At 40.8% G+C, this 23,276-nt stretch overlaps 1 protein-coding gene across 4 annotated transcripts in view; it reads left to right on the top strand.

The window, feature by feature from the left end:
* Window positions 1-9,628: 9,628 nt before the first annotated feature.
* Window positions 9,629-23,276, top strand: part of VRK1 (VRK serine/threonine kinase 1) — a 119,063-nt gene continuing 105,415 nt past the window's right edge. For 2 of the 4 annotated variants that reach the window (XR_012159554.2, XM_073349604.2), the window contains exons 1-3: window positions 9,629-9,751; window positions 16,736-16,897; window positions 18,786-18,841. Coding sequence is in view for 3 of the 4 variants with exons in the window: in XM_073349604.2 (XP_073205705.1) it covers window positions 16,741-16,897; window positions 18,786-18,841 (213 nt within the window). In the remaining variant the exon portion in view is untranslated. Of the gene's footprint in view, window positions 9,752-10,509; window positions 10,741-16,735; window positions 16,898-18,785; window positions 18,842-23,276 lie in introns of all 4 variants that reach the window. The other 2 variants (XM_078853381.1, XM_073349607.2) reach the window with 2 other exon arrangements.

Genomic DNA, 23,276 nt, shown 5'->3' on the forward strand with positions numbered 1-23,276 from the left:
CTGTGCTTTTCCATATGTGCGCCCTACAACTGGAACATCCTTTCCAGGCCAATACTCTCCCCTCTTTCAGCCCTTACTTCTGTTGTCATGAAAATAAAAAACGGAGTAAACAGAAATATTCATTTACAGTACTTTTATTTATAGGTGGGTAGGGGAGGAATCGCAGAAAGTCTTGGAGCTCTTCATCTGGTTTCTCAGGGACTATGTCTTCTTATCTGTGATGTACCTACCACACTACTATTTATATTATGGTACCAGCATAAAACAACAGTAATAAGCATAATATAATAAACATAATGAAGTGGATATACATTAAAAATGAGGCAGGGGTGGTGGTGGTGGTCTGATTTTACTAAAGGGAACCTCAAAGGGATTGGAAGGGAAGGTAACTGTACTTAAACATACTTTTAAAAACTGGGAAAGAACAAGATTCAGATTTCAGGCTGAGAAATAAGGTCTGTACTGTAAAACCCACCATGGCAAAACCATGATCGCCTGCTGACCTCAGATGTGATCGAGAGATCCTTAAACAGCAGGCAGTGTGGGAGTGCAGATACCAGTCTATTTACATAAGGTCCTGCAAAGCCTGGGGCTCTGCTTGTTTCTATTAAATGAGGGTTTAAAAAAAATATACATCTTTATTCTTTGCTGCATTTTGCTTGAGCCTATTTACCTCAAGAAGTCACTATTTGATCAGTCAGTGTACCACTAAAACCAAACTCACTTCATTCAAGAGATCTGTGTCCTCTAAGCTACAAAGCATGGTAAACACAAAGTTTATAGATTCTTGGTTTCTTGTTTAAATAACATGTATTGAAAACACTGCTACCATTTAATAGAGAACTGTTTAGAGGTATGCTAATGGCCACAAGAAAATTTCAAACCTCCATAATGTGCTTTAATCACCAGCTGGAGATCAAAAGCCACCATGTGATTTTATACATCATGGGCAGCTTCCAGAACTGCCTTACATGGAAAGGGATCAATGGTAAAATTGGTAGATACAGCAAAGCTTTTGCAATAAAAGCGTTTTATGTATCTTGTTCAAAGCATTTAAGTGCCTTTTAGATCACTGATTGAACCATAGACATTATAAAGTGGAACCTTTTAATACCAAAATAAATTTCCAGAGAAAATTCCATTATAGGAAAAAGTGTTTCACTGCAACAGGATAGATAATAATTCTTTCACATGTAATGGGATATATGAAATGTTTGATGATAAACAGAAGTTCTTTTTACGATTGCAGTAAGACCCCATGTATTGTTTGTGTGTATACTATAACACATCTATTGCATATGGTATTCCAGAGAGAGAGTGTGTCTGTGTGTGTGTACACACACATGCACCCTATAAAAACATGTCCAAACGAAGGTGACTGAAACACTTCACTTTAAGGTAGCTAAATGAAAGTAAAAAGTGTTGCCACCCATATAAACTTTGGACTGCAACCAAAGTAAACATACAAGCTCTTTAAAAATAAAAAAAATCACGAAAGCCGATTAATTTAGTGCACTTCAAACAGACTCTAGTCTTAGAAGCCTCATGGTAGTTAAAATGAGTCACTAACAACTTCAAATCATCTGTCTGTTAGCATCACAAACAGGAAAAGAGAAACTTTCCAAATGGTCTTTCTTTAGCAGCTTTTCTACACCAGCATGGTGGTAATGCAGTAATGTTCTCCCTCCAGCACCCCAACCCCTTTTCCCCCTTCTTTATTCACTTGCTGTATGTATCCTAGGCCATACTCTGACTTCAGTCATCCTAGTGTAATTCCACTCAAGTCAGTGAAGTTAGTCCCCATCTTTACATATACTCTTCCCACTTAATTTCTCCCCAGAAGAGATTCACCTCAGTGCATGCTACACAAGCCCCACATAGTACTTCAGCCCAGAAGGTGTAGGGTGAATTTCATTCACTGTTTAAATACTGACTCAGAATATTTTAATGACCTACTTAGTATTTTATTTATATCTACAGAAGTGGTATATATTTATATTTCCCCAACCATTTAAAAATAATTTGATGTTATAATCATTAAAATTAATCATGTTATTGTTTTGTAAGGTTTTTGTAAGAAGTAAAAACATATTTTTGAAGTAGTGTACCAACAATGCTGCAGAAGAACCAAATCACAGAAAAAAGGGTAATGCCCCCTGCCCCAAAAAAATAAAAATAAAATCATTTCAAATGTATGTGAGGAAAATTGATTCAATTTTCTGCTCAATATTTTTGGAGATTGCTGGCCATTCCTGACTGTGTGTATTTGCTTCAGATAGCAGAATGAAAAACTTAACAGGTCACTGAGGACTATGATTTTTGTATGACTTTAGTCTAAAACTGAAGATTTATAGAATTTTCCAGGAGATTATTCTTGATTTTTCGAACTGACTTTTGACTCATCCATATCTTTACTCAGTTTTTTACTTTTCATTTTCAGAAAATTTTACTTGATCATAATAAAATAAACACTCTGTTTTTAGCATCCATGTGCAGTTTTGCCAGGAATAATAAGCTGTGTGCGAAGTAACAAAAAGGAATTTGGATATTAATTTTTTTAATGTAAATTGTGCTTGGATGACTGGCTCGAGTTGGAGAGACATTCCTTCTTACCAGAATATGATACGTTTTTTGGATACATTGTTTGTTATATAATCTCTTTTAAGCAGATCCTAAAAAGAAGCCAATTAAGAATAGCTGAAGTCAGCATCAAGGCAAAACTATCATTAGTACTAATATTGGAGCCTCATGCTGCCTACCTGCAGATAAACCCACAGAAGGAAGAAACATGCTCCCCAGTTTGATACTGGTGGATATAAACTGCAACATCTCCTTGGGCAAGGCGTTTAGTCCTGTGTGGAAAGGGAATACATGTAGTCTTTTAGAAATCCATGCAGAACAGCAATGAGATACGATGGGTGCGATATAAAAATTTAGATGGAGGTGTGGATAGAGGGAGTGATATGGAAACACTAGCCTGTCCCCATGAAGGGCTCTATTCTCTTCAGAAAAGGAATATGGCTCCTTTAATTCTGCCCCCTGTCCAACAGCAGGGCTACTGCTGGAGCCAACCTGCTGCTTGCTATGGCCCTTGCAGTCTGCCCTCCTTTTTGAGAGGAGTCATCTCTGTGGAAGGGATTCATTACTGGTTCTAGAGTAGCAGCCGTGTTGATCTGTATTCGTAAAAAGGAGTACTTGTGGCACCTTAGAGACGAACATTTATTTGAGCATAAGCTTTCGTGAGCTACAGCTCACTTCATTGGATGCATTCAGTGGAAAATACAGTGGGGAGATTTATATACATAGAGAACTTGAAACAATGGGTGTTACCATACACTCTGTAAGGAGAGTAATCACTTAAGGTGAGCTATTACCAGCAGGAGAGCGTGGGGGGGAGGACCTTTTGTATTGATAATCAAGGTGGGCCATTTCCAGCAGTTGACAAGAACGTCTGAGGAACAGTGGGGGGTGGGGAGGTGGAATAAACAAGGGGAAATAGTTTTACTTTGTGTAATGACCCATCCACTCCCAGTCTTTATTCAAGCCTAAATTAATTGTATCCAGTTTGCAAATTAATTCCAATTCAGCAGTCTCTCGTTGGAGTCTGTTTTTGAAGTTTTTTTGTTGAAAAATTGCAACTTTTAGGTCTGTAATCGAATGACCAAAGAGATGGAAGTGTTCTCCAACTGGTTTTTGAATGTTATAATTCTTGACGTCTGATTTGTATCCATTTATTTTTTTACGGAGAGACTGTCCAGTTTGACCAATGTACATGGCAGAGGAGCATTGCTGGCACGTGATGGCATATATCACATTGGTAGGCGTGCAGGTGAACGAGCCTCACCAGCCTTAATTTTTGCATGGATTTCTGGTGGGAAACCAGTTTCTGTGGAGGAGAGTATGACTGGTGTTCTTTCATTGCCTGACCCCGAGAACACTTTTCTTGACCTGTGGAGTCACAAGCTTGCAAATCTCACAGAGAGTTTTCAGTGTTTGAAGGAGACAAAAAGTATGCTGCAGGGGTACAGCTCCCTACCTGCAGATTTAGGGGTTCCCCCCCATTTTGCTTCCCTGCCCCCAGTTCACCTAGCAGAGTAGAATATGTGACCCAGAGGAAGGCATTTGAAAAACTCATTTAATTTGTAGTGGGATGAAGTCCTGCAGAACATTTTCAAACAGTTATAAGAGCTGTCTCCCTCCCTCCATTAGCATTTTAATTGTAAACTCAATACACTTAGAGTTGAGCTATTAGAATGGTCTTGTAATTAGGATATAGGATTGGGAGTCAGGAAATTTGTTCTTTTCCCTGTTCTGTTGCAGATTTCCTCTGTGAACTGTGGCAAATGTCTGAACTGTTCTGTACCTCAGTTTCTTCATCTGTAAAATGGGGATAAGTGACTTAAGCTTCAGCAGGATGTTGAAGCTTAAGCCACTATTTGTAAACTGCTTGGAGGAGCTTGAGTCGGTGGTGTTAGAGACATGAAAATTATTCATTTCCATCATTCACTTTCCTTTGAAGGAAAATATCTTTCATTACGGGTTAAGGGCGTTAGCACTCTCACCCTACATTTTTTTTTTTTGGTAGAGTTGGATAAAAACGTTAAACTGTTGTCTAACATCTGTTTACACATCAATTATATTCATCCTCTGCACAACGTTTTTAGTTTCCTCTGGCTTCTTAATCACTGGAAACAGTGTTCTTCACCTTGTAAAAACTTTAAGTTCAGATATAATCAAATGCAATAATTTGTCTACTTCACTAGCTGCAGCTAATGAAAGGAAACATGGGGAAATCCTTAAACATGTGGCAGGAATAATTTTGTTTCTAACTAGTTGTTAATAGCATTCAGACACAATAGGATATTGTACTGACCTATTAATATATACCTTGGATGCATCATGAGGGCTGAGGTTACTGGGCAAACTGCCTTACATACTCTTAAATTGTATACTAATGGAACAACAAAAAGTCTTTGGAGTGTCCTGTTGCTATTATACTATATTTAGTCTTGGAAGAATTAGGTTTATCGGTAAATGTTGGTAAATGTCTATTTTACCGTACACACACAAACTGAAGAAAAAATATTTAATCTAATATTGAAATTTTGGATAGGCAAAGTAGTAAGTTCTCAAGCAGCATTTATTCTTAGTTTGCTTTAAGGATGTTTACTTGGTATATTTTGTGTATTGACAGTTTGTGTTTTAACAGTTAAAGCTTTATAACTTTTTGAACCACAATTTCAACTGTGATTAAATTGTCTGACTCCTCCATCATTTCCAACAACTGTGAAAATTTAAATAAGAATATTTTCTATTTTTATTTCAATAATTTTGCACAACTGTGAAAATTTAAATAGATAAATCTAAAAAAGCTTAAAAATAAACATTGATATTATGTCAGAATTATAATTTTAAAAAATCCATTGAATTCTGCCAAGTCTAAATATAGTATGATTATTATTCTTTTAAAAATAAAAATTAAAGTAACTGCTTCTTGTATACATTCTTTTCACTGAGGAAAACAGTATAAAATGGAAAGGTGAGAAAAAAGTAGAAAAAGAGTGCAGTAAGTGCATTTTTATAGCATTAACAAAACCTATCATAGCTATGAATGGAAGCATCATATATATCCTGAAATGCAGTTTGAATGCTCACAAGTGAGCTTGAAAAGCCTGGATCTACATGCACGGGTACACGGATCTGCATACACTATGCAGTGCAGACATACCCAAAGTAACAGTGCACTTATTGGAAAACTCTCTGGGTGTGAATGGCAGTGCTGTGTTGTATTTGGCAGTTAAGATTCACTATCACTGTCTTCTCACAAGCCTTGCTCGCACCTCTGAGCTAGTTTTTCGGCCAGGATTATAATCCTATCTGATCCAAGCCATTTTAACAACATATTAATAATATCTTTATAGTACTGTACAGATGTCATTCTAGCATCCCTGTGAGATATGTAAGAACTGTTCGCATTATGAAGATGGGGAAAGTGAGGCAGAAAAGTTAAGGGAATGGTCCCAGGTGACAGAGGAGTCCTATGGAACCAGTGTCAGGAGTTTCCAGCTCGCAGTCCTGTGCTCAGACCGTAAGACCACATGTTTCGCAAGAACTTTCTCAAATTCAGTTATGCAAAAATTAGAGATGGACCAAAATTTGCATTTGAGGTGCCACACCTTTGAATTTCAGGAGGAACAGGATTTGGGGTCAAAATGCCACTCACTGAGATTTGGCCCATCCACCCCACCGTCATAACCATAAGAATGATCTTATGGGCAAAGTGCTACAGTGTGTAGCATCTTCTGCTTTCTTTACCTTTATTTTTCTGATTTTTCTATGAGCAGGTTGTAAGATATAGAATTTAAAGCAGTAAAGGTTATTGAAAAGCAGCAGAAATATATTATATGGGAGCAACTGAGTATGTGGGGTCAACCTAGGTTTTCAAAGGGAACAGGTATCTAGGTACTATAATGATGGGCATATTACAGTTTGATTGGTCTTAACACATTCTATCTTTGTTTGGCATCCCTAAGAAAGGAACCTCTTAAGAGCACCCATCAAATCATCTCTCTGTTTAAGAAATCATTGAGCTGAACCCCCATGCCCCCCCAAACAAAGCAGTTTCTTCCTCCCCCTCTTGGCTTTCCTTACATTCCAATCTTCCTGCTATGTGTCTCTCTAAGTTCACAGCTTGAGAGAAGCAAGGGTGGGTGTGTTTTGATTTGTCTCTGACAACAAAAGAATGAAATGTAGTGATATCTGCTGACACCTGGATCAGAGCTCCCAGGTGATCAAGATTTGACTCCCACAAAACCAATATGTGATGAGGAGGACAAATCTGCTTTGACCCTATAGAAGGTCTGAAAGGGGGCAAACTAAAATGTTTCCTTTGCAATTTATCCCTTTATCTCATTCTGTAACTGTATAATCCATTCTATAAAGTGATTTGACATATATGAAAAATATTATGTAGAATTGGTATTTTTTTAACACGAACTGACTTTAAGATTGAATGAAAAGGTTCCTCAGCCCAGCAAACAAATGAAACAATTTACCATAATTATTTTTTGTGAAATTCTTAGTAGTAGGTGTACCCCTAGAATCACAGGAGCTAAAAAGATCTGTTTAGATTAACTAGTGTCCAGTTATGTCATGAAATTCATCCATGTGCCACTGCAGAGCCTGGTATTGGCATGGAAGGAGAGGAGAGTGGCATTTGGCCTTGACATGGGTTAGGGCAGCCCTGGTTGGTAGCCTAACTTGTTTCCTGCTGCCTAAGGCCCTAATGGGGGGAATAATCAGGGTGCAGTACTGCCTTACTTCCTTCTATCTTCCCTGACCGTACCTGACTTGCTCTGTAATGTGTCCTGTGCTGGAGTCCAGTGGCTCTGCACCTGACTGGCAAAAACTGTATGCTGGGGGATAATCCTTGTGGAAGCACTGTGTTCTGCAGCCACTCTGCACCAGCATAGCTGACACAAATGGCACAGAGCAGCCATGACTTGAGCATATAGTTTAGCTCAGCCCAGTTTTAACACGTTTCAAGGATGGGTCTTCCACTACCTTTCTGCTTCAGCCCGAAAGCTTTTGCTGTAGGAATAAGGATGGCAGTGTTGCCAGCTCTTGCAGGTATTTCCTGGTAACTGGTGTTTTTTTTTTTGTTTTTTTTTTAAAGTTCTGGCTCCAGGAATCACATGATTACATGAAAACAAACAAGGAGTACTTGTGGCATCTTAGAGACTAACATATTTATTTGGGCATAAGCTTTTGTGGGCTAAAACCCACTTCATTGGATGCATGCAATGGAAAATACAGTAGGAAGATATATATACACATAGAACATGAAAAAACCTACATGCCTCCAGCTTTACCAGAAACCTACTGACCGCTATACTTACCTACATGCCTCCAGCTTTCATCCAGACCACATCACATGATCCATTGTCTACAGCCAAGCTCTAAGATACAACCACATTACTCCAATCCTTCAAACAGAGACAAATGCCTACAAGATCTCTATCAAACGTTCTTAAAACTACAATACCCACCTGATGAAGGGAAGAAACAGATTGACAGAGCCAGAAGAATACTCAGAAGTCACCTACAACAGGACACGCCCAACAAAGAAAATAACAGAACACCACTAGCTTTCACCTTCAGCCCCCAACTAAAACCTCTCCAGTGCATCATCAAGGATCTACAACCTATCCTGACGGACGATCCCTCACTCACAGATCTTAGGAGACAGGCCAGTCCTTGCTTACTCACAGCCCCCCAACCTGAAGCAAATACTTACGAGCAACCACACACCACACAACAAAAACACTAACCCAGAAACCTATCCTTGCAACAAAGCCCACTGCCAACTCTATCCACATATCTATTCAAAGGACACCATCATAGGACTTAATCACATCAGCCACACCATCAGAGGCTCGTTCACCTGTACATCTACCAATGTGATATATGCCATCATGTGCCAGCAATGCCCCTCTGCCGTGTACATTGGCCAAACCGGACAATCTCTACGCAAAAGAATAAATGGACACAAATCAGACATCAAAAATTATAATATTCAAAAACCAGTTGGAGAACACTTCAAACTCCCTGGTCACTCAGTTACAGACCTAAAAGTTGCAATTCTCCAACAAAAAAAACCTTCAAAAACAGACTCCAAGAAACTGCAGAATTGGAATTAATTTGAAAACTGGACACCATTAAATTAGGCTAGACTAAAGACTCAGAGTGGATGGGTCATTACACAAAGTAAAAACTATTTCCCCATGATATTTTCCCCCCTTACTGTTACTCACACCTTCTTGTCAACTGTTTGAAATGGGCCATCCTGATTAGCACTAGAAAAGTTTTTTTTCCTCCTCCTGATAATAGCCCACCTTAATTAATTGGTCTCGTTACAGTTGGTATGGCAACACCCATTTTTTCATGTTGTCTGTGTATATATATATTCCTACTGTATTTTCCACTGCATGCATCCGATGAAGGGGGTTTTAGCCCACGAAAGCTTATGCCCAAATAAATTTGTTCGTCTCGAAGGTGCCACAAGTACTCCTTGTTTTTTTTTTTTGCTGATACAGACTAACAGGGCTACTACTCTGAAACATGATTACATGAGACTCTCAGCATTCTTCTTTAGAAAAGTTTCCAGCCCTCATTCTTCCGGAAAATTTTAAAACGTGACCTTTAAATGCTCAAACACCAGCGTGGGTGGGGGGAACCTCCCATTCAGTGTTTAAAATCTCATGCTTTTAAGCCAGTCCCAGGATTTGTGAGTGGGGGGGCGGGGGGTTCGGCAATTCTGCAGATGCATCCTCCCTGGCTGTATTTTCCACTTGCCTCCTGAGGTTTTACTCATTAGGTGGATGGTGGCCGAACTGGCGTTCCTGAACACGGCTGCTCCTTTGCACGGCTGCCTTCGCGCCCCCCACCGTGCGGCTCGTGGTCCTTTCGCTCTGGGACAGCACAGGCTGGCGTTGCCGAGCCAGCAAAAACTACAACTCCCAGGGTGCACCGGGCTCGGGGGTGGGGCGGGAGCGACGGTGGCCGGGGAGGTGCGCCGCTGGCGCTGTTCTCTTGTAGGCGGGCTCTGTCGGGTAGGTAGCCAATAGGCTAGGGCGATAGTGGGATATGCGTAGCCCGGCGGGCGGGCTGCCTGAGGGTTTCATGCAGTGCGGGAATTTCGGACGGGGAAGAAGGAGCGGCTGGGTCGGGCCCGGCTCCTGAGACCCAGCAGGTATTTGAAGCTGGGGCTCTGAGGAGGCGGGCTCGGCCGGCTGGAACCGGCCTCAGCCCGCCCCCTCCCCGCGGCGCAGGGCTCCGGCCCGGGAAAGGGGCGGGAGAAGCTGCTGTGTCGCGCTTTGCCCCGCGAGAGAGAAGGGGTTTGGCTCCACTCGCTCCCCGCCGAGGAACAGTCCCGCCAACGCCCCCGTCCCCGCCCGCGGGCAGATCACGGCTCGCTCGGCGCGGGGCTCACTCCTTCTTCGGGGGCTGCCCGGGTTCCCCAGGGGCCCGTTTCTACCCGGGGAGACGTTACGGAAAGGTCTCGAGGTTCATCCCGGCCCCTTAACGTCGGGCGGGGCCTGCCCAGCTGTGGAGCCCACAACCCCGCAGTGCCCGGCTTCTGAACCTGCCCCCTCACCACCCCCCCCGCCTCCGTCAAGCGGCTTTTGATGGCCGTGGGGTTGGACGCGGGTAATGCTGTTTACTCCAAGGTGTGAGTCATGGGTGGGGGAAGCCAGCCCAGCCCGTGCAGAAAAGAGTGAAGTGTATTTCTCATCTCTTGGGGAGGAGAAGTGTCACGGGGAGGTGGCGGGCAGGGACCATTTGAAATCCATCCTCACTTAGGAGGATGAAGATGCGAGAGAAAATAAGTTTTACCTTAAAAAAATGTATCCTTAAAATCCTGCCTAAATGGGTTAGGCTCGGGCAGGTCCATCCTATTGTGACCGGGATTGTGGAGATGAGTTGGCTCCATTTTTCTACTGTTTATAGGACTCAACTTGCACAGGTGTAGCCTCAAACCTGTTGTCCCCATGGATTTCGAAGGAGAGCACTTCAAGGCATGCCTCACGTTCTCTATCATTCATTAGGAATTTTTGAGACTCTTCTGCTGGTGATAAAGGTTTTTGTGATGTTTGGAGACTTAGTCTTGTTCCTGAATCAGTTTCCCACATTAAAGTCATCGCTGTTTGACACAGACTTTGAGATACCACTTAATTCTTGGTGAGAATCAGCATTGACTCCCCAGGTCATAGAGTGCCCCAAATGAATATCAAAACAGCAGTCCTCACCCTCTGCAAAATCACTTCAAATACCTCAAACTTAAGGACTTCCTGGTTGTCGTGTAGGTGTCTATTGCTGGTCCAGAGATGTAGAGATTTGGGGGTTATATCTGGTCTGGCTTTTAGACATGTTCCCAGATAATAGAAATATATGAAGGGCTTTATCAGTCTGAGAATTGTATGAATGAAAGTTAGAAAGTTGAAGAAGATTTTAAATCTAATTGATGTACAAAGTGTTAATGATGGCTGGAGAAGATAGTTTAAACTGGTTTAAAATTAATCCAGAATCAGGGAGGTTGCCTCTAGAAAGAACTAGACTTGGCAGGTCTAATTCATTCTGCACTGAGGGATTCAAAAATAAAATCTCTTTCCCTCTATGTGAAGAGGTCTGTGTCCAGTTTTCCCAGCTTTCTGCTTGCTTGACAAAACATTATGAAATCCACCAATATAGGTTCATCCTGTCTATTTTGAACATAAATACTGAAAGGGAAAAACTTTTAAATAGCTGTAACTAAAGCAATTACTTTGCTACCTATTGATTTTTAATAACTCTAGTTAATCTGAGATGTGTGGTGTTATTCTAAACATGTAACAGAAGGCCTGAAGGAGGGAAAAGACTTTCTCGCATAAATTGCTGTAGAAACTACCTGTTTTGGCACTAGAAATATCTGAAATATCAGTGGCCATTTTGGTGCCTTTCTCTCTGAAACGAGCAAAATTGTGTTCATTGTTCTGAATAAAACCAAAATCCCAAACCTGCAAACAGTTTAAAATATTTTTAAAGAAAGTGTTTTTGTGGAGAGGAGGAAGGTATTTTTTTCTTCTTTGCTGGCAGACTTGGAGAGTTCTGCTATGAGTAAGGATTATTAATGACGCACAGATTTCATGTTTAGCTGGAACTGCCTATTGACTGAAAGGATCACAGGTCAGCAGCACTGTCCTCTCTCTTCTGAAAAATAAAAAGCAATCCTATTGAGATAAACAAATCTAAAAATGACAGTTTGTAGAAAATAAGAAAAGAACCAGGAAGGAATTCAACAGCGTAGTCATTCTGAATGGCCCCATTCAGAAATACTTCCTTAAAATGAATTTGATTTATATTCATGTGACTTTTATTGAGAATGGAAGAAAAAACAAACTGGGAAATGTCTACTCAAGCTTATTTAAGAGTACAACAGCAGTAACCAGAATACTATTTCAGATTGCATTTATAAAGATCGCTGATGGGGAGACTGAATTGCTAAATTGTGTGCATACCTCAAGCATAGCATGTGGAGAAACAGACAGTCACCTTGTACTCACTAAAGAGGTTTTGGAGAAGAGTTCAGACAAATAAACCTCTACTTCTGTTGTAATTTTTCTATTTGTTAGGAGCAAAATCTAAACTATTCAGTCTATGCAAATTCTGAGTAAACAGCCCTATAAAGTGGTGCAACCATGCGCCTTAAAAATATGTTCCTGTCAGTAAGCAGGGTCAAATCTTTTCAGTACTTAAGAGAGAGTATATTATTTGACATCTACATAGCACCCTACATTCAAGGATTTCAAACCAGTTTGTGAGCACTAATTCAATTAAGCTTCACAATACTGTGAGATAGAAAATATTTCCATTTACTGATTGGGGTGAAGTGGGGAGTGGTAACACACACACAATGATGAAGTTGCAATGACTTATGATGGAGAGGGAGAGAGACTCTAGCATCTCCAGGCGATAGACCATCTCTCCTCTCAAAAGGTATGTCTACGCTAGAATAAAAGGCCCGTGGCGCAGCTGTGGCTGGCTCGGGCTCACTGGGCTCAATCTGTAAGGCTAAAAATTGCTGTATAGATGTTTGGGCCCAGGCTCTGGGACCATCCCCCCTGATGGGAGAGTTCAGAAACTATAAAAAAAGCTACGATGTAGGTAATTTGAAGTCTTCTAAAGCTGTACTAAATGTATGCCCAAGTGTGGTGTTAGTGGGTATTGTGCTTTTTGGATGAGAGATAAAACTGATGTTCTGTCCTTAGTATGTATTGTGCAAGAGGAATACTGTTAGTGCTGGTATTCTGGCAAACTTCTAATCTGAGTAAATTGTATTTGATTATATCTAAACACTCCCCCATCACTTTCATTTTGTTATAATCTTAACTTCCTGCCCTATAAATTCTGTTGGTACTATATTGTAAAATAGCTGCAGCATTCCTTCCTAGAGATGAATGATTTTTGTGTATCATTTTGTAAAGCATTTTAAGATCAGATGGAATGAATGTTTATTTTTTAATATGAAAATATTAGCTGGTGGTTAGTAGTATCCCAGTGAGAAGTAGGTGCTTTGAAACAAGGGACATCCTCCGAATATGGAGAGGGTAATAGTCTAGTCATATATCTAAATTAAAAGGTAGTGGTCTACAAGGTTTAACAGATCATTCAATCTTTGGGTGGCAAATTATGTACAGTAACAAAAGTAGCAATAAAAGGTTGCCTTTTCCTTCCTTTTTTTTGCTGTTTACCTTCTCTTCAAATTTCATTGTCTTAAAAATGTGTTTCTTGTGGGCTGCTACAACTGCTTCCAATCCCAAAATCTTCCTGTTCTTATACTGTGTGGCTTCTGAGAAGGTACATATCTGAACATATGATCTCAAATGTGAAAGCATGGGGAGCCAGAGCTTCAGTACTTCCAGAGGACAGGTTTTCTGCAAAAGAATGCTTAGCCTTGAGCATGCTGCCCTTTTAAAACTATAATTGCTTAGCACCTATGGCCTAGTGATAGCTTGACCAACTTGTGGCACAATGTCATCCTAACAGATGGGTATAATGTAGACAGTCAAGAAACCATGTATGTGTATCTAGTGTATTTGTTAAGGGCAGGATTCTCAGCTGGGAACAGTCAAACCTCTGCCCATTCTGAGCTTTCACTTTTATGGTTAAGGGTATGTCATAATTAATTCATTTATTGACTGAGTGTCTGCAGGAGTGTAACTTTTGACCATGTTGGATAAAGAAAACTGTGGGAGGAGGGAGCACGCTTCACTAACCCCTCTTGTGGAGTTTGTTGAAATGAGCTGGTTTGTTCCCTGTAAACAGGTTTGTCAGCAGCAGATCTAATGGTGAGGTTACCAGGGTGAAGTATATCCATAACTCTTCATTAATAAAACTAATATATATGTTGAATATAAACAGTTCAAGTCTTGTCTCTGGTTGATAGCATTTTACAAAGAATAATCCCAGGAGATGATGTGGCAGCACAGGTCAGTATAGCATTTTCTGAAGTCAGATATATAGTTGTGGGGAAGAAGCAGTAGTTCCTGGTATCTGTGGACCTCTCTCTCGCTCACTGACTCACTCAAGCTAGCCAGGCTAGTTCAAGGAACATTTGAATTTGTACAAACCACACAAGTCAGATTTCTCCGCAGTTATAAATGGAGGAAAAACTTTAACCTGAACCTGATGCTATTGTATCTCATTAAGAAAAACCTGAAGTGTGAAGAGAAACATTTCAAGGGGACCAAGTGCAAATTATGGGTAAACTTTGTTTCATAAATTTAGATGAAGTGTCTCAAAGCTGTGTCTGGATTTTATATATATAAAAAGAAATTTTTATCTTACAGTAATAGCTAGAAATATTGGAAAGCAATTCAGAGTTAAAATAAATCTTTTTGCGTTTTGGATACTGGAAGGTTCAGATGTGATCGGTGTGGGTAATAGTATTTTAGAAATTTTAAAGGTACCTTTCTCTTGAGGTGGTGATTTCATATTTGTTCTGCTGCTGGTGTGCCTACATCTGCTATGAGTATTCAAGTGTAGTTCTACCATCTTATGAAACTTTGCACATTTAGGAGGCTCTTGAAGAGAGGAACAACATATTATTTCTTTTACTTTGGGGGTGGGTGGGGAATGAAAGCATTTTATTTTTCATTCAGGTGACGCATTCCCTGGCTTCAGACTTATTAGATAGGGGGCACATCTCATTTGCCAGGAAGTGGTGCTGGCAGCTGGTGGGAACATGATACCTGTTGTCATGTCTTCCAGGAGAGTGTTGCAGACTCTGGCATGGCAGGGGGCTGCTTGGGGGAAAAGCAGTGGCTATTCAGACCAGGGAGCTGCGGGGATGGAGCGCAGTGATTGCGGCTGCTGCTAAAAAGTTGTAAGGCCCTCTATCTCTCAGATAGAGGGAGCTGGAGAGGGTCCCAAAAGTGGATAGCAGCTAGGAGGGGAAGCTGATAAGTAGGGAACAGAAGTTCAGCAAGACCAAGAAAGGAAAATACAAGGAAAAGGGGGGCACTGGGGAGCCAGAGAGGAAACTGCAGAGGGGTGGGGCAGAAGGGAGCAGAAACCGGCCAATTCAAGCAATTGTTTCAAGCCTTGCTTCCCCCACCCTCTCACTGCTCCTTCTTTGTAATCTTCACTGTGTGTTTGCCTTTCTCTGGTCTTGCTGAGTTCCCACTTACAAGCTTTTCCACTCAGTGGCGTATTGTCCTAGCTTTAGTGCATATTAGGGACCTCTTCAGTCCTTTTCTCCATCTCCTCCCATAAAAATACGGAAGTGAGCAGTAGCTCTGGCATCCCTTTTAATTCAGCGGTGCCTAGTTTGAATGGCGATCAGTATCCATTTGCAGAGGCCCACCAGATGAGTCCTGGAGAAGGGCAATAGGTCGCAGTTTCTCCCCATTTGCTGATCATCTTCAAAGGTGTCACTTTCCACTTCCTGGCAAACAGTATATGGCTCCTACATCATGGGAATAGTCAGGAACTGTGATTACATAGAAGAAATAAAAATAATTATTCTGCTGTTCAGGAACCTCCCAGATTGAGCATTGTTAGGATTAGAAGACTCAAGGCTAACTGTACTTTTATAAAAGTAAGCTCTGTGTATGGTTATATGGTTTTCTTTTTCTTAGGGAAGAGACAAAGCTCAAGTTCTATGTAAAACAAATTAAGAAGGCCTTTCACATGAAAGATGTATATGCATTCCCTGACATATCATGCCCAAACAATCTAGATAGAAAGAATTGATTCAGTGAAAATTTGGTTCCTGTCCCTGTGTTGGCGAACCCAAAGGGGCTTATTATCTAGTGAAGATCTCAAGTCATTCTGGAGGGTGACATATTTATTTGACTGTGATGAAGCCATTAAGTTATTAGTTTCAAAGTGTTCTCTTTGCAAGCTGGAATTTGAAGGTCAAGAGGCAGAAATAAGATTTATATTCAGCACCTTGAAACAGGAGGTTATTTATTGTGCTGTTGCGGTTTCTGGATTATTTTAAATGCTGTCCTGGGATACAGTAAATCCACTGTTGCATTTGTGTTACATACAGATTTGTGGGAGAACATTCTATGACTACTTGAACGGTTCTGATAGGTGTTTGATCTTTTTGTGGCATCATGCCAATCACAAATTTAACTACTGCAAACATGATTAAAGAGAAAGTTGAGAGTTCTTTTTCAGATATATCTAGCTTCAGGACTCCAGTTTTTAAAGACATAGACTATATGAAACATTTGTAAATTTAACAGGCTTGATAAAGCTTATTGTATCACAGCTAAATATATTTTTCATATTGTCAGATCATAATTAATTATCAAATGGAATAGATTCTGTAATTCTCCAGTATGTATTAAATTATGCAAAGCCTTCTAATACAAAATCTTTTGTTCTGAAGCTTCCTTTTTTGCTTTTTATCAGATTTTTCTTATAATCAGCTGAGAAGTTTTTTTTTTTTTTTGATCCCTGAAGAAATATGTATTGCTTTTCACCTAGGATTCATGCCAACAGGATTACCTTGCAAATTTCTTACAAAGTATTTTTGTAGTAACAATTTGGCAATTTAAACAACCCATGGTTGCTGTGTAGAAGTCTGTCATGAGCGAAAGAAAGCATAAAAACTGGCATATGGAGTAGAATAAGGATGTGAAAGAAAATCTGCTCAGTTTATAACCCTGGCATTTACTTCTTATAGTGAAAATGCCATATATAAAGAAGACATCTGGAAAAAGAGGTCCTGTGAAGAGGAAGCTTGCGGAAGAGTTTGCTCCTGGAGAGGTGTTAACAGACACATCAAAAAAAGAGTGGAAATTAGGCATGCCTATAGGGCAAGGTGGCTTTGGATGCCTATATCTTGGTAAGTTTGTGTGACCCAAACTACAACTTTTTTAAATGAGTCTTGAAGTGTCTGTCCTTCCCCGCCCCCCAATAAATAAATTGGGGGTCGTCCTGTTGTCTTCCAATTAACAACAGTTTGGTTAGAGCTGCTGTTTAGTATTTTTCTTTCTTGAAGAATTGAGAAGTGTCGGTAGAAAATAGTTATTAAAGGCATTTAAGATGCAGTCCTCAATACGCTGTATTTGGAAGCCCCTCCTGGTTCTTACTCTAACCCCAACTACGTCATATGACCGATCATATTTTTTCTTAGCTGAAGTGACATTCTTTATTCCCATATAAATCATCCATCATCTTTATAATAGCCCTCAAATGTTTGTAGACAGATTTCATAATTCCCCCTTTCTCATATTTAATTAGTTTATCATCTTAAAGGTCATTCATGCACTTTTAATTTAAATTTAGTACTTGTGAGAGATGCCAGATTGTTGGTGTGCCCACCAGCACTTCAGGCATCATCCCCACATTGCCTTGCCATGGTATTTCAACTCTGACTTTGGAGGACCTACCTGTAGAGGTGAGAGGATAGCTCAGTCTCCATGCTAATTTGATCTTTGGTCTCTGTTCTGATGGTATTATTTGTCATGAGGATACTTGGCACCTAAATTCTAAACTGAGACTATTGACTCATTTGATATAGGATGCTGATCAGATGACAGCTCTCCATATCGTCTCTGCTGGGTTGCATTTGAACTGACATAGTCAAGTGCTCGATATTATATAACTAATTCCTTGCAATATCTATCAAGTCCAAGAATTTCATTGTCAGGATATCATTTCATTTTGTAGTACTATCTATTGAGTGTGAGAAAACGTGTGAAAAATAGTGCATTTTTTCTTTAATACGGCACCTAATCCTTAAATGTATCTGTGATCTGAATAAATGGGCAGTGTGAAGGTGGTCCTATCATAGCTATCATTCTACACACCAATGTTGAGGGGATGGAACTTTAGATGAACATTCTAGCTAAGAGCCCTTTTGACTATGTGGTGCCTTCATCCAAACTGTGTGACAAGATGTCCTCCCTCTCCTCCCAATCTGTGGCATGATTGCGTTGAATTCTGTGGCATGCAGTCACTTATTGATTACAAAATCATTTGGTAAGCCTTAGTGCTCTTAAAATGAGCTAGCAACAGTAGGAGGGGATTAAGCATTGTACTGAAAGAAGGTAGCTACCAGTGGGGTTTCTAGCCTTGCCATGGTAGGCCTCCACTCCTTCATGTTTTTGCCCATTCAACTTGTAACCCCACCGGAGGTGGAACTCTGCTCATGTTATGCACCTGTGCATTTTAGTAGTTACCTTTTCAGGAACGACTAACCTTGTTCCCGCTCAGAGAGTGCTTAAGTGCCTTCTCCCACTGGTACAGATGTATGCCCTGGCTCTCTGAGTATCTGGTATTTTAAAACTGCCTGCCATGGAATCCCCCATTAACACATCTCCTGTGGAGTTTCTAAAATGGCAGTCAGACAAGCTGAGAGCTGAAAGATAGAAAAATATTTTTTGGATATATATGGTATCTTCGTAAAAAGGTAAATGATGGCCTCCTGTGTGTAAGCCATGTTGTAAATTAGGCCTTCTCTTTAAGTCACTTGAGAAGGTACTGTTGAATGGCAAGAGGGTGGGGGACTCTTTTATCATTTAGTAAGTGGCCCCATTCGGAGAAATCAAGACTGGAAATTTAACTTGGTTTTCTGCATAATTCTGCCACCAAGCTACTGAACGTTATATTCATGTTAATATTTAATTACTTTGTAGAGTAGCTAACCAAGTGACATAACAAGTAGTAGCTGTATGTGTTTTACAATAGTTGCCTCTCATTCTACTGATAAATGCTTCATATTTTAACAGCTGATGTTAATTCTTCAAAATCGGTTGGCAGCGATGCACCCTACGTTATAAAAGTGGTAAGAGAAATTTTGAATCTGTTTATCTCAAGATATCAAATGACTTCTCTCATATAGCATGTACAACGTTGAACATCCTCTCAGCTAGAATTAAGACATATAGTGCGAGCTTCATTAATGTACATTAAATAATAATTGTGATAATACCTAAAAGCCCCAATGTGGCTCAAGACCCCATTTTGCTAGGTACTGTACAAACATGTAAGACACGATCCTTGTCCCAAACAGTTTGCATGCCAGACACACAAAGCGATATATGAAGAGAGGAAAAGAGAAACAATCACATTTGTGCTGTAGGGAGACTAGAGAAGGCTAGGTTTCTGTAACAAGACAAGAGATGTCAGAATCTGAACTAGAGTTTTGGCTGTCTGGACAGAAAAATTGGAATTGAAAATATTGGATAGGAAGGAATGATAAGATCTGAACACAGCCTGGGTGTATGGGGCAGTTGACGAGAAGGAATTGAAAATGACCTGGAGGTTATGGTTCTGAATGACACTCAGAACGATGGTGTTATTAAAAGCGACAGAAAGGAGGGAGAAATGAGTATTGCAGAGGGAAGATCAGAAATTTAGTTTTGGCCATGTTAAATTTAAGTTAATGGCAAGACATCAAGAGAGGCTGAGACATGAGCCTAGATGAAAGGCGACAGATCAGAAGTGGAAAGGCAGATCTGAGAGTCACCAGCATAAAGTTGGTAGTTGATGCAGTGACTCAGATCATGCAGCACAGTTGTTACTTTACACCAGTCAGGCAGCACAAACTGGATTAAATGTCTGTAAATGGCTATTGGAGAACTTCCTTCTGGTGTAAGACTGATATAGGCAGTTCCTGTGCCAGTTAGCCTCTTCCTCCTCCTGGTGGCAGGAGTAGACTGGGTGAAGGCCAGGGACATGGCAGAGCACAGCTTTTCTACACCAATTATCCACTAGTGTAAAGTCCTTTAGGAATTTTATGGTGGGTGTGAATTAGAGTAGCCCCCTGCCTGCACCAACTAATGTTAGGGCAGAACTGATGCTGAATCAGAGCTTTAACTGACTCCCCTATGGGTCCCTGCCCTATGCCACGATGAAACTCAGACATAGGAGAACTGAGCCTAGTATGAGCATGTAACAACAAAACACCTTAGTTTAAATACTGAAGTTTAAGTGTACATCTAAGCTTTGTTGAATCAGGAAATTGTTGCCACTTAGTTTTTTACCTAGCGATGGGAAGGTAAAAGAAAAAGTATACATTTAATTACATTTGTTTTAATTGCTTGCACTAGAGAAAATAGGCTATATATTAGTTAATGATAATAAATTCATGCAACTATTGGCCAGACTTTGTAATATGTATTGCATTTTAAATTTTTTCCAGTTTAACATGTTCTTTTCCCAACCTTGTTGATATGTAGGTTACATTTGATTACTTTGAATGTGGCCCCTAATTTGGGTACTGACTTTAAAAAGTAGCTCCAGGAACTACTTGAGAAATTGGGAACATAGTAATGGACATACTAGATCAGACCAGTGGCCCATTTGGTAAAATATCTTGTCCATGGCAATGGCCAGGACCAGATGCTTCAGAGAAAGGTGCATGACCTTTTAGTGGAAAATTTTGCAATAACTTGTTAGTATGGACTTTTGTTCCTGAGTCTAGCTCTGAAGCATGAAGGTTTATATCATGCTTTTTCCTCTATCTGCTCATTTGTTCAGCAGCAGTGAAATCTACTGCACTAATAGTTGGTCCTCTGTGAAAAATATAAATGTTATAGTAGATTTTTATTCCAGTTTAAAGATCCAATTAATTTAGAATAAAACAGTCTGCTCAGTGTATCACTTTGGAAACTGACAGTTTCACATCATATGAACTATAAAATATACTTGTTTTTTTGACAATTGGTGGTGAGCCTGTTGTTGGAAATGATCATTTGCTGTGAAGTGACCTTTTACATAAGAAATAGAAGGTATTGTAACAGATTTTTGTCGTTCTGTAATAATGGAATTGCCTTTTTACTGCATTTTGTAGTACCTCTATTGCTAAGCTCCCTGAAAGTTAATTCATCTTTTATTCCTGTCTATGTATTCAGGATGTCTTTGCACCAGTATGAAGTGCTTTGCATGCCAGTTTTTGTACTGCTGTTTTCTTCTCTACTTGTTAAGCAGTTAGTGCTCTTCTTTCTGCTCTCCCAGTCCATGCATTTTGACTTCCTCTTCAACAGATATTTGTTATACCTAAGTGAATGACCCATGACTTGTTGCTTCCCCTCTCAACTGGATGCAACTTCTAATAAGGGTCTGTTTTTGATGCTCTGAGAGCCAAGTTAACTCACAGCAGAGATAAAGAGGTTAATAGGTGAAGGATTATTAATGTTCAATAGTTAAACAAAATGTTTGTTCATCCAGCAATGTTCTTCAAATTGTTAGACTATTAAAGCAGGATAGAAATTGGCTTAGTCTTCTGGCATAGAGTTCTTATGGTTTTGGTATCTAATCAGTATAAAATGAATAATTGTAAAGTTTTTCACAATTTTTTCCGAATGAAGAAATGCTTCTTAATGTATGAACTTTCAGATGCCTCTGGGCAAATGTGGGTGCAAAGTTTATTTAATGACATTTCTTATCTTTTCTAGATGGGACAATTTTAACAATATTTGAAGAATTAATGAAAGAAAAGAGTGGCAGATATGTCTTGAGTTTTGACATATATAGTGTAATGGAGGAGAGTGGTATTTCCTCTAGTCACATTTTAGTTTCAGTTTCTTAAAGCTTGGGCATGAACTTCTAGAGTATGTCAGGTTTGAAATCTAAGTATTTTATAAGGTGCCAATCACTGTGGTATTGAACATCGTTATTATAATACATCATGTGCTTTCATCTGTGTTTAGAATACTGGTCATCAACCAGTAGATCGCGATCAAGTAGTTGATCCTGGAGCCTCTTACAGTCGATTGTGATCCGGCGGCACTTTAGCGGGGCTAAAGCAGACTCCCTGCCCCACGCCACTCCCAGAAGCGGCCAGCATGCCCCTGCGGCCCTGGGAGTGGAGGGAGATGTGTGTCTCCATGCACTGCTCCTGCCTGCAAGCACCACCCTGCAGCTCCCATTGGCTGGGAATGGGGAACTGCGGCCAATGGGAGCAGTGGGGACAGTGCTTGCAGGCAGGAGCAGTGTGCAGAGCCACGTCCCTGCCCCTTCCCGGGGCCATAAGGGCATGCTGGCCGCTTTTGGGAGTGGCGTGGGGCCGGGGCAGGCAGGGAGCTGCTTGCAAGCAGCTCCACTGCCTGCAAGCACGGCCCGAGGTAAGTGCTGCCCGGTGGGAGCCCGCACTCCAGCCCTGAGTCACCTCCCGGAGCCAGCACCCCATACCCCCTTCTGTACCCTGAACCCTGTCCCAGGCCCCAGCCCTCAGCCCCCTACTGGAGTTAGCACCCTGTACTCCCTCCTGCACCCCAACACTCTGCCCCAGCCCATAGCCCGCTCCTGCACCCAAACTCCCTCCCAGAGCCCGCACCGCACACCCCCTTCTGTACCCCAATGCTCTGCCCCAGCCCCGAGCCCCCTCTTGCACCCCAACACACTGCTCCAGCCTGGAGCCCCCTCGTGCACCCAAACTCCCTCCCAGAGTTTGCACCTCTTACCCCCTCCTACACCCCTGCCCCAGGCTCAGCCCAGAGCCCTCTCCCACACTCTGAAACACTCAGCCACAGCCCGATGAAAGTGAGAGAAGGTGGGGGAGAGCGGGCGACAGAGGGAGTGGGGGGATGGAGTGAGCGGGGCAGGGCTTCGGGGAAGGGGCGGGGTAGATCCTGGGTTGCACTTAAATTAAAAAAGTGATCTTGTGCGTAAAAAGATTGGAGACTACTTGTTTAGAATTAACTTTATTATGGACGCAGCTCCATAGTTAAGGCTGAGTTCTGCTTTACACTTAAAGCATGAAGCAACCTCTGTTATGACAAAACACAGTGTATGCTTTGCAAATTCATGGCACTTTCTCTGTACAGAATATATTTTCTGAGAACTTATAGGTAAATCTGTTAGTTTGGGTTAAAATGAATTTTAAAATGTGTGCTTTTAAAGAATTTAGCATCAGTCAGCCTTTTTTGTTCCAAATGATCTTAGTAACAGAATAAGACTCTCTTCAAGCTTCCTATATAGTTGCAGTTAATTGAAATCTTGTACATAGGCTATATTTGAAGAAATTGTTATAATTAAGCTTAATTATTGTATTTAATAGTTATGATTATATAGGCAAATATGTGGTCAGGTCAGCAGCTCAGGTGACTGGGGCTGCTGCGATATCCTAGATAACTCAACCAATCACCACTCTTTTTCTACAGCAAATTTGCATGTCACTGTTCTGTTGGTTATAATGAACATGATGTAAAGAAGACTGGATGAGTGCAAAAGTTCTCAGTAGTGGATTACTTGGCTCAGCTGTCATTGCTCTTTAA

This window comes from Lepidochelys kempii, chromosome 6, assembly GCF_965140285.1.
Source record: "Lepidochelys kempii isolate rLepKem1 chromosome 6, rLepKem1.hap1, whole genome shotgun sequence".
Taxonomy (NCBI): domain Eukaryota; kingdom Metazoa; phylum Chordata; order Testudines; family Cheloniidae; genus Lepidochelys; species Lepidochelys kempii.